The sequence below is a fragment of the Tripterygium wilfordii genome, chromosome 4 (assembly GCF_013401445.1).
Source record: "Tripterygium wilfordii isolate XIE 37 chromosome 4, ASM1340144v1, whole genome shotgun sequence".
In the NCBI taxonomy this organism is placed as follows: domain Eukaryota; kingdom Viridiplantae; phylum Streptophyta; class Magnoliopsida; order Celastrales; family Celastraceae; genus Tripterygium; species Tripterygium wilfordii.
In genome coordinates, this window is record NC_052235.1 from 12,824,471 (window position 1) to 12,836,749 (window position 12,279).

The window sequence follows — 12,279 nt, forward strand, 5'->3', positions numbered from 1 at the left end:
CAAAGATGTTGTCTTTTGTTGATATGGTTGTATTGGAAAATGTGTTTTGGCTGCATTAAGAGACGTGTTTTGTTGATGTGGTTGTATTGGGATTGTGTGTTTTGGTGTAGTTTTGTTGGGGACAATATGGAGGCATGGAATGTTGTTGGTCTCCATGTTGGGTGAGAAGAGATGATGTATAAAAATTTGTGTTTTGTTGATGTGGTTATATTGGGAGATGTGTTTTGCTGATGTGGTTGTATTGGGAGACGTGATTAGCTTGCTTTTTATGTAATAGAGGTGGAACCGGACCAACATTTTTGTTGGGCAGCAAATTGGACACCAAACTCTTTTGATTTCTCTGGATTCCTTTTTGCATTGAGTTTTGTTCCTAACCCGCTCATTTTGTTTCTCAATTTTTTATTATTTTGAATTTGCTATGTCTGTGTGTACACATAGGGGTGTCCACAACTGATCCGCAACAGAGAAACCGATCCATAACCGTGGTTATTCGATTTTCGAATATGATTTTTTGGTTATGGTTTCGGATATGGTTATGATTTTAGTAAATGTTTGGATATTTTTGCGTTTATGGTTTTTTCGGTTATGGTTATGGTTATGGTTATAACCTAAAAAACCGAATAATATTAATATATATTATATAAATATATATTAAATTAGAATATATATATATATATATATATATATATATATATATAAGTTACATATTAAAATATGAGAGTATGGAAGACAAAATAGTATTTATAAAACTCTGATTATGACTTCATAACAAATTATAAATTTAGATACCAATCAACCTAATCATTACACAAATTATAAATTAAGATTGATTAGTTATTTCTCTCGGTATTGTAAATTTATTTTTCTTTAATTGTGATTAGATAATACATTTATTATCATTATCATGAATTTTTGTTAAATTTTGTTAGATGGAGTTGGAGTCGATCATAAGTTATTTTCTCACTTTATTTGAGATTTATTCATATTTTTCCCATTTCTTCAAAAATCGAAAATCGATCCGATTCGAAAAATATGGTTATTTTGATTTGGTTATCCGAAATATATGATTTGATTATGAATTTTAAAATATCATAATCGAATTGATTCGGACAATTAAATTATCATAATCGAATTGATTCCGACATCGAATGGAAAACCGAAAGTGGCCTATGGATCCTATTTGGTATGTACGTATAGACCCCAATTCGTCAATTAGGTCAACGCGGGAAATCCAACTCTTGTCAAGGAAGCAACCTCGGTCTCAATCAGCTGGGCCTCTGAAGAAGTGCGGAAGCTTATCGGAGAAGAAGACCTGTGAAATCCAACTCTTGTCAGGGAATCAACCTCGGTCTCAATCAGCTGGGCCTCTGAAGAAGTGTGGCGAATCTGGCAATTGTAGACTGAAAGCGGCATCAACGGTGGAAAATTGAAGGAGGAGCTGCGGGAAGTACAGTGGCGGAGTAGAGTTCGAGCCCGAGAGAGAAATCTTGTCATTCGAGAGAGTAGAGAGAGAGAGCTGCTGGAAGTACGGTAACCGCGCAGAGCGAATTCTTTTTTCCCTTTTTCTTTTGTTAAATTAGTGGACATCTGGCATATTTTCCACGTCAGTCTTTCCTACCTTAATTGGTTCCAAGACTGGTCGTCTTCTATATCTTCCTATAGCCATAGAAGCAGCTCTTACAATGAATCTGGTGAGTTGGTTACTACCAGGGTTTTTTTTCCTGAGATTTGATTGATTTGATTTTTCTTTTCTGTTAATTTGAATTGTTCGTAATTTATAGTACTCATTCTTCAGTTCATGTGAGGAATTACATCAAAGTAGCGGTGTGTGCCGGTTTGACAAGTTCGTCTATAGCGATAGCAATCATTTTGTTTCATTGCAGGCATAGTATATTTCTTGGCATGAGTTGCAGTTGTGGGCTTGAAAGATTGTTATTGATTTGACTATTGGTGCAGCTGATCCTACTGAGAAATTATTTTTTATGTAGATGCCATCTTCTTTGGAAAATCACTCTCCTGAACTCTTGCATATATGGAGCTTGCCTTAGAGCAGGTAATGCATCACTCATATTAATTAAGAAGATAAGCATGCAAGACTACCCCTAATAGTTATCTTTTCTATCAATTCTCTCGTACACGACTGCAATTGTGGACTTATTATGATTGGGATGGAGGAATTCAGATTGATTGATTATACCAAGAGGTAAGAGCTTTAGAGGAAGCATGCCCCTGTCCCTGAAAGGGGAAAGCTCAGTAGTGAATTTATTGTAATCCAGAACCAAAATATGGATCAAAATTGCTAAAACTTTAGTTAATGGCATCATAGGAGTTTTTGCTTAGTTAATGGCCAAAAATAACTTGATTACAATTGTAGATTTTCCTTAGTCTTTCTAGGATGCTTGCCTGATATCAACATTCTAAAAGTTATGTTTGACAGTACCAAGAAGAATGTTTTAGTTATTTTTTCTTGCCCTTTTAAATATACTTGACTTTTCGTTCATTCCTAATGACTTGCTCATATGGCAGGCAAAGAATGCCCTGCAGTTTCTTGAAGTTCCTGTTGGGTATGTCTTTGATCCAAATGATTATTCTGTTATGCCCTTTCATGCCATTTGATGAGCTTACGGAGGCATTAATCAAATGTAGAATTAAATAGTTTCTTCTTTTCTATCATTCCCTTATGGAAATATTATTTTACTGCTTGACACATGAGATGGTTATAAGATAAGATGTGAGAAAATCGTTTAATATGGTATGTGCATGTGTACAATGTAGATATAGTAGCGCGGTGAGAAGAATTGAGAGAATTCATGTTGGAAAAAGTGAAGAGCAAGACCTAAAAACACATGCCTCGAGGTAATTAGAAAATATATGAATTTAATAGGAGTTGTTGAGTGTATGGCCTTAGATGGGAATGAATGGCAAAAATAATTCATCTGGTGGATTCTCATTGAATGGCAAAAAGGTCAACTCCGATTGTTCAATGGATGTACTAGAGTGTCAATCAAAGGAATTTGGAGCTAATATTGACATTTGTTTTAATATTTTTCCACAGCCTAGTGAGTATTTACAAATTTAGCCTACGTGAACTTGAATTTGAAGACTTCAATCCTTTGAGTATTCTATAACTTGAAAGTCCACTTTAAAACGTTGTGGTATTATTGTCAACTTGATCGGTTGCTATCTGCATAGCGATAATTTTATAGTTAGTTATGTACTTATGTGAATTTTTCCTGATTTGGACCATACAAATTTTATAGTTAGTTATGTACTTATGTGCATTTTTCCTGATTCGGACCATATTCTTGGCTCTCCAGCTGTGTGATTGTGGAGGAAGGAAAGGTCATTGCAGCAGGAAGAAATCGAACTACTGAGACACGAAATGTAATTTCATGAGCATTTTCTTAAATTGCTTCAATTTTCTTTATTGTTTGTTTAGTTTTGTTGTTATATGCATGTCGATAGAACATATTATTATTCTTTTGTTTATTTTTTATTTTAAATTGTTTCTTCGTAGATGTTCTTTATGCCTAACTTTTTTGGATTTCCTCATCAAGAAATTAAAGCACTAGATGCCCGCACATCCCATCCAGCATTTCTTTATGTTTGTCAGATTTTCTTCGCTTCCCCAAATGTTTGAATGGAAGGTTTCTAGATGCTTCTTTTATGTTACTTTGTTTCTTAGGTTAGTAATTGGGTAATCCAAGGGAGATTGGCTCTGGGATGCAAAGAGGTTAAGATAGTCAACTACTCGACTTTTCAGTTTAGAGAAAAGCTCTATGTGAATCTGCTTCGGGTGCACAATTACTTTAAAAATAAAATTATTCTAACTGCCAGTGTCACATGCCAGTTTTGCAGTAAAGGAATATTTATTAAGGTCTGAAATATTGGTGGACTTGATTCTTGAAAAGATTCTCCAATTCCTGTAATTGATGTAGAATGAATTGAAGATTATTTTCTGAATGGAAAAGAAATTATGAAGCCACAAAGTGGTTGCAACCAAATGATTACAAAGAGGTCAAATTTATATCATCAAGAACATTAATGGAAATAAGAGAAAAACAAAGACTGAAACAGCTTAAACTAGTTATCTATGAAAGCATCCCTTGAGGGCTTCTTGGACTCAAAATTTTTTGTTATTCCTTTCTTTCTAGATCATCCATATTACGGACATTGGGATCAACTGGACTGAAAATGATTAAACTATCAGTATTATGTGTTAGTGTTGCAATGAAGGAATCTTTATCATTGTCTTAGAAATCAATGGATTTAATTATTGAATGTTTTCTCCTGAAAGGGTCAGAGTCTTTATATCTCCCACAACTAATAAAGATTGTAAATTAATTTTGGGTTCTTTTTGCAGGAGCCCTTAAGAAAGTAGTGTTGATAATCTCTGGCAGAGGAAATATATATTCTCCATTCCTGGATACGTGGGCCTATGACCCTGGAGATCATTATATGGTGGGGCTTGGTGGATACTTTGTCAAGAAGTAATGCAAACTGTCTGACACTTACAATTAGCAGTGTAATGTACATTCATGCTGCTTGTGGACAATGCGTCGATTGCAAGAAATTGGAACTTTTGCAGGTTTTTTTCCCCTCAAAAATGGTAGAAATTCATATTGAGGGTTTTCGGTTAATGCTCATCAAATCCCTTTTTTTCCCTAACGGTTAGGAGTCAGCTATGTGAATACATGAGAAAAAATCAGTTGGAATCCACTACGTGGATTTTTTCTCCTTTCTTCCTATTTAGAGCTATAAGCTCAACTAATTCTAGTGAGTCTATATCCTTTATTGTTATTTCCATCCATGTCTTTTTTGGCCCCCCTCTACTTTTTTTGCCATTTCTTACATGAATTCATTCAATTCAGCTCATTGTTGCACCAATATTCTCTATGTTGTCTATGCCCAAACCATTTGAAATATTTCTCTCGCATTTTTTTTTTGGTTAATGCTCCCCTACACTAGATTATAGTTTCATTTCATATGCTATCTTTGCATTGCCACACATTCAACACAATGCTCTTCAAGGATATACTTTGGTCAACCACGACCCCTGATGCACTCTTCCATTTCATCCACCCTGCTTTAGTCCAATTGGCTTCATCCTCATCAATCTCTCCATAATTTTTGTACATGGGTGTCACACCCTTTCTGTTTTTGAATGATATTTTATTCGTTATCTTCAAGAAAATAGAAAAAAACAAGGAATTGTTTTTTTTTTTTTTTTTCAATCATTTGAATCAGAAGTAAAACTACACTTTGTTTACTTATCCTACTCAGCTTAATGCATGTATAGATAGCATTTATCTGATGCGGTATGGTTTTGAGACATCTATTTTTATGCAAACAAGAAATTATCTTTAAAAAAATCTATTTCCTCCCTATAACTGTCTAAATTCCTACTTGTTAATTTCTCATTTTAGGCTACGAGACATGCTGAAATGGAAGCTATTGATATTCTCCTTGAACAATGGCAAAAAGATAGACTTTCAGAGTTGGAGGTTTCTGAAAAATTTTCAAAATGCAACCTTTATGTTACTTGTGAACCGTGTATAATGTGTGCTGCAGCTTTGTCTATTCTTGGTATGGTTGTATTAGTTATAATACTCTAAAGGCTATTAACTAGCTGTGCTACTACGGCGACCATTCATAATTTTTGTATCAGTCTTTCTTTCTTTTTCTTTTTTTTTTCCCCCATCTTTTCTGTTTTTTGGCTGTCTCTTTTTAACTTCATTCATCAGTCCCCCTAATGACTTGGTGATTATCACCTTGCTTTCAGGTATAAAGGAAGTTTATTATGGCTGTGCAAATGATAAATTTGGAGGCTGCGGATCTATTTTTTCGTTGCACCTGAGTAGCTTTGAGCCACATAGGTTTGTTTCTGAGTGAGACATCAAATCCAAGTTTTTACTAATTATTTTCCATTACTATTTGCTTAGTAGTACTCTTAAACTGTGTGTATCTAACATTATTATTTTATAATATGTATTCACATTTATATGTGTTGCTATTCCGTTCTTTTCATGATATGTAGAATTTGATATAGGAAAATCAAATAATAAATTTTTTGAAGATGGAGTGCACAGAAAGAAGTACCAATTCAAGTAGAGGTAACAACCATGCTAATGTTTGGATGCTTAAAAAAACCTAGAGATTATTCATCCCACACATAAAATAAGACTACTGACTAAACTGTAAGGCAGATTTCATGTGTGTTGATACAATTTTGAGTTATGCTAGCATGTGTTCAACCAAATACTTCATTGTTCATTCGCTCATGTTATGAGCAAGGCTCATCCCTCATTCTCTGGTATGAGTGAGTCTTGCTTGTGACAGACGGCTATTGGATGAGCGTCTAGTACTCTTGATTGTCCTTGGCATTTTCCTAATTTTGTCTTCTATATTTCATTTGGATCTTCAGCTTGCTTATGTCTAGTAGTCGAATCATATATATTAGTGCATAATTTTATCTTGCCTTAAAATTGTGGGGTATGTTGCATGAATATAGTCCGTGCTACTTAGTATGGGGATAGAGAACGACATATGTTGTAATCTTTTCATGTGTATATATTGTTTAACTATGTCTTCTTGATCCTTAGCTTATATATACATACATGCATGCATACATACATACATACATATATATATATATATAGAACTTTTCTCCTATGTGAACCATGTTTGTGAACTTCATCTGCAGTCGTTGGATCAGTTCAATGACTGCAAATGAAGTCCAACTTTTAACCCGATAGAAACCGCACGGGTTAGTCCACTTCCTCTCTCCAAATTTCCTCTCCCCATATTTCCTCCCTCCACGAGGACCCAGCGAACTTCGTGAATCTAGGTGGTGCTCCAACGGCGACGACCCTGCAAACTTCGTGAACCTAGGCGGGGGTCCTTCAGTGATGACCTAGCGAACTTCGTGAACCAAGGTGATGGTTCGACGATCTCTCACTTCTCTCTCTCCGTTCAACGTGAATCTCCGTTATCGGGTGCGACAATCTCTCACGGTGCGAAGGCATTGTGAACCAGATGAAACCAATGATTGGGTTTATGAAATGTTGATCTGGTAGAATTTCTAGGGTTTAAATCAAAATTAATCTGTAATTTACACTCCACTCCACAGTTTTGTATTGTTTATTTTGAGAAGTTTGATGGCAATTGTTGAATGACTGAAAATAGTCTTTGATTTGGAACAATTTAAGTGTTGCAGGCGAAGCCAATTCACCCCAGTTTGTCACATGAAATAGCTTGGTTGGTCTTTGTGGGTTGTGTCGATTTGAGGCTTTATGCATTGAAGAAGAAGGAAGGTTTCTTCCTCGCGAACTGACCAGCTTCTATAGCAATTTGGAGAGGGGTAATTGGGTTTTATAATCGAAAAAGAAGGAAGGACAGGAGAACCCAATATGGGTCTAAGAATCGAAGAAGAAGCTGTGGGAGATTGTCTATGGTCTAAGAATCGAAGGAGAAAATAGGAGAGAGATGTTGAAACTCGAAGGAAAGAGGTTGCAGAGGAGAAACCGTGAGAGAGTCGGGTTAAAAAGTGGGACTTCATCTGCAGCCGTTGATCAGATCCAACGGTTGTGGATGAAGTTCACAAACATGGTTCACAAATATGGTTCACATATGAGAAAAACACACACACACACACATATATATATTGTTGTCCTTGTTGTTCACTGATTTACATAATGACTTGTAAACTATAGTTTAAACAGAAGAGTCTTATTGTTGATATGTGGCTATGATACTTGGACTCTGGTATGGGTGTTGGGTATGGGTACATAACCGTGTGTCAGGTTCTTCAAACTGAAAATTCATGGGTACGTAGACATCGCCCAAAAAGTTAGATACTGGTACTGGGACACCGTCCAAAAATTGGGTACGGGTATGGGGATACATCATCTTAATATTACCCTAGGATTATATACCACGACGAAAGTGCGAGGAAAAAAGACAATTAACACTCAAAAATCTGTTCGAGCAGTTGAGGAAAGCCAAATGCATAGTAAATAATGACAAGAAAATAACAAAATGATAGAAGTTTTTATTCCATGGAACTAAAGGGTTCATAAGACAAGAAAACAACCGTGATTTTTAATTTAAAGTACTATCTAATTTGCACCCAAGCTTCCTTTAGATTATCATTTTCATGAATTGTCATTTTTTCCAATATTGGTCCATTAGAAAAAATAGTTGCTAGTTCCTCCAATTCATGCTCATCCAAGTCAAGATGATCCCCACCTATAAAAAAAAAAATCAACTTTGATTAGGTATAGATAACTAACTGAAAAAATTGAAAGAAATTATATGATAGTGGAAAGAAAACATGCTTAAGTTCCAGTACTTAGTTGATCCTTCTTTATATTCATTGTTCTTCCTTGACAAGAGACGCTTGTTGTAATGCACAAACACTAGATCCTCAGCCTGATTTGTTGTCAATCTATTTCTTTTAATACTTTGAGTCATAGAGTAGGTGCTCCAGTTTCTCTCACAACGAGATGAAGAAGCTGGTTGCCAAAGCAATTTGAAAGCCAAGGCTTGTAGCTTAGGTGTGGATGCACCATGATTAGCCCACCAAGACATAGGATTCTCAGGCATTCTTGCATCAATAACATCAGGCTCACTAAAGTAACCCGTTTCATTAGAAAAAGCTCCATATTCACGAAAAATATCATTTAGTTCATCAGAATTTCCAAAAAAACATTTGAAGCATTTATTCCTATTCAATGAGACTTCTTGATCTACATTTGGTGATATTTTTTTGGAAATTCTGATGAACTACATGATGTTTTTCGTGAATATAGAGCTTTTTCTAATGGAACATGTTAGCTTAGTGAACCTTATGTTATTGATGCAAGAATGCTCGAGCATCCTATGTTTTTGTGGGCTAATCATGGAACATGGTGCATCAACCCCTATGCTACGAGTCTTGGCTTTCAAATTTCTTTGCCAACCAACTTCTTCATCGTGTTGCGAGAGAAACTAAAGCACCTACTCTATGGTTCAAAGTATTAAAAGAAATAGATTGACAACAAGTCGGACTGAGGATCTAGTGTTTGTGCATTGCAACATGCATTTTTTGTTAAGAAAGAACAATGAATATAAAGAAGGACCGACTAAGTAGTAAGTATTGGGACTTAAGGATGTTTTCTTTCCACTCATATAATTTCTTTCAAATTTTTTAGTTAGTCATCTATATACCTAATCAAAACAATTTTTGGACTGTTAATGTTAATATTTTTATAGGTGAAGATCATCTTGGATGAGCATGAATTTAGAGGAATTAGCAACTGCAGATTTTTCTCTTAATGATCCAATATTGGAAAAAATGAAAATGATGATGCTGAAGGAAGCTTGGGTGCAAATTCGATAGTAATTTAAATTAAAAATCTGGGTTGTTTTCTTGTCTTATGAACTCTTTAGTTCTGTGGAATGGAAGTTTCTATCATTTTGTTATTTTCTTGTCAATAATTACTTTGTCTTTGGTTTTCCTCAACTGCTCGGACATATTTTTGAGTGTTGATTGTCTTTTTTCCTTGCACCTTTGTTGTGGTATATAATCCTAGGCTCATATTAAGATGACGTATCCTACTCAATTTTTGGACAGTGTCCCGGTACCAGTATCCGACTTTTTGGACGATGCCTGTGTACCTTTTAATTCTCAGTTTGAAGAACCTGATACACAGATATGTACCCATACCAGGCACCCGTACCCGAGTCCATGTATAATAGATATTTGCTATGTATTTGGTACTTGCTTTGTCCCTTATTTATGCATTATATAGACCAGAAGAAAATTCATTGCAAAGCATTTGACGATCCAACCCCTGATTTGTGGAGCGCAAGCCTTTTTCACAGAAGAGGATCTTTGCCACAGAACAAACTCTTCCAGATGAGGATGTTAGCGAATAGGCTTTCAACTAATCTCTTTTTTAGAAATTTGTGCTGGACCTTTTCCGAGCTGCAGTCATTACTGTGGTTACATGATGGGTCAAGTATCCATTTATAGTACAAGTTGTTTAATATATAAGAATGCCGAATTGCTCCTTCAGAGATTTATCTCCTATTTAGCAATCCACTGCATCAGTCTTCTGGTTTTCTGTACCTAACTTTTTCTTGTCGTTTGTAGTGGTGATTTCCCGCAACGGAAGGGTTTTAAATGTACTGGAAGAGTAATGGCATCAGAAGCTGTTTCTCTTTTACGAAGTTTCTACGAACAAGGGAAGTAGGGAACCCTAATGGTAATATAACTAAATTGTGATGCATTATGTCCTTTGTGATAGCATTGTAGCAAAGATTTTTGTACTTTTCTTCGTAGACTTGTGAATTCTCTACGACGTTGAGATAAAAAAGTATTTTCAGGAACAAAAAAATCATCAAGATTTTGGTTTTTATTTCCAGTGTTCCTTTTCTGTTTTGCAATGGACTCATCCAAATTCGTCTTATCAACACAGCCCTTTTCTTGGTGTCTTGGATTTATTTTGTGCTTACTCTTATGACCCACTGAAATATTTATGGTTTGGTACATAAGAAACTTTTTCTTCTCTTCTACTTTGGCCAATATGAGTTCACCTGGTACTAGCAGCTTTATCGGAGAATTTCCCATCTTAGTAGGAGCTTTCCAAAGAAATAGCTTATCAAAAGAATGAAAGATTTCCCGCGATTATTTCTAGTATGGAATGAGTCAATCGTCCACTTTGGCAAAATACTCCTTGGTGACCTATAGCGAAGTATTACCGTGAGGGAAGGGTGAAAAGAAGGGATTGTTTGATTGACTACTTGATAATACACTGAAGGATTCTCCAAAAAAAGGGACTCACCGACTTGACTAGTTTTTTCGAACTCTGAAATCACTCTCCTTAGCCTTCACTTTCAACCAGAACAAGAGAGCTTAAAATTATATGTAAGGGGAAGGTAGTGCTAATATTTTAAAAAAGTAATTATTTTAAAAAGTCCAGCAATAGGATGTCAGTCATCAGCTTCTTAAACACTTATGAGCTTGCTTCAATTTATTTCAGGTTTCTTCTTTAAAATAATGTGTTGTAAAGCTACCAACTTTCGCTGAATTTGAACGTATGGACTTCTGTTGCAAGAAAATATTTTTCCTCCTCTCCAGGATATGTTTTTTTAGTTACTTGTCTGGTTCACAATGACATTATAGGTTCTTTCCATGCATTTTCCTTTAATGTTTTCCAATTCTGCCCATATTTTGCTTAAATTTGAAATTAGATAAACGTAAGCAACTCTCGTGCGCAAGACTCCCATAGTTGGATTAAATTAAATTTGAAATTAGATGTTTTACTATAATATGTTTAGCCAAAAGGGAATTAAAATGCTGTTGTTTCTGATGCCAATTTCCAATGGATGTTGTGTTTCAGCTCCAAAGCCTCACCGGCCTTTCCGGCCTTTGGTTAGCCAAGAACCACATTAGATGTGTTGGTATTTGGTAAGTAGTTCCCAATTTAATTATTTTTCTATCAATTGCCAGCAGTTTTGACAGTACATTTCCTTCTTTCACTAATTATTATCTCCGAAACAAGATCATATGTCCTTTCCCCTTTTTTTCCCCATGATTCAGGATCTTGAGATGTGGCTCAGGATTTGCCAAATGTGAAGGATGATTCAGGGAAAATCAATGGTATTAGAGCTAGCGAAAGCATCAGACTTTGACGAAATCTTGGCGCCTACGTACAGGCAACAACCTAGGAAAATACTGGAAAATTTTCAGGGCCATTTGTTAGTTCCTGTAATTGTCATTTGTGGAGAAATTTGATGTATTATGCCTTAAATATGAATATATTTATCTGCGCACTCGACAAAGTTTACTGTAGTTGAGGAGGCCTGTATGTCCTTGGAAAGAAGTACGTATAGTCTAACGTTTGATTCAGATGTACTACAATTACCAAATAACAGTAATAGTATCATAATTCCACGGGAGTTAATAATTTTCACTATGAATGTTTTTCCTCCTCAGATTGCATCTTCATGGTTTTTAATGCATTCCAGCGGACCACGACAAAAGCAAAGAATGTGGCAAAACATTTATGTTATAGAGAATATTTAGTTATTTTATGAGTCTTGGTCAATCAACGCACTGATGGAGTAACATTTTGACTAGATGAGAAACATTAAACATGTTGAGTTGTGAGAGGAGTTATATGTCAATGGTGAAAAGTAAAATTTATCCGTAATTTTTTTTAAAAGAGTTGTAATTGTGCGTTTTTCTATCTATAAATGGATTAAAATTATTTTACTATTTGAACCTATCAAGCG

The 12,279-nt window shown here is 35.3% G+C and overlaps 1 protein-coding gene across 8 annotated transcripts; it reads left to right on the forward strand.

The window, feature by feature from the left end:
* Positions 1 to 1,164: 1,164 nt before the first annotated feature.
* Positions 1,165 to 11,958, forward strand: LOC119996775 (tRNA-specific adenosine deaminase TAD2-like). 8 transcript variants are annotated; one of them, XM_038843561.1, is made up of 10 exons: positions 1,165 to 1,691; positions 1,796 to 1,843; positions 1,989 to 2,053; positions 2,527 to 2,564; positions 3,318 to 3,384; positions 5,427 to 5,586; positions 5,783 to 5,876; positions 10,136 to 10,247; positions 11,385 to 11,452; positions 11,585 to 11,958. In XM_038843561.1, exons 3-8 carry the CDS (start codon positions 2,033 to 2,035, stop codon positions 10,233 to 10,235), a joined length of 480 nt encoding a protein of 159 aa, XP_038699489.1. In that variant the 5' UTR covers positions 1,165 to 1,691; positions 1,796 to 1,843; positions 1,989 to 2,032; the 3' UTR covers positions 10,236 to 10,247; positions 11,385 to 11,452; positions 11,585 to 11,958. The 8 variants fall into 8 exon arrangements, with proteins under 8 accessions (XP_038699489.1, XP_038699486.1, XP_038699487.1 ...); XM_038843558.1 differs by having other exon boundaries at positions 1,165 to 1,883; XM_038843559.1 differs by having other exon boundaries at positions 1,165 to 1,843.
* Positions 11,959 to 12,279: the final 321 nt, after the last annotated feature.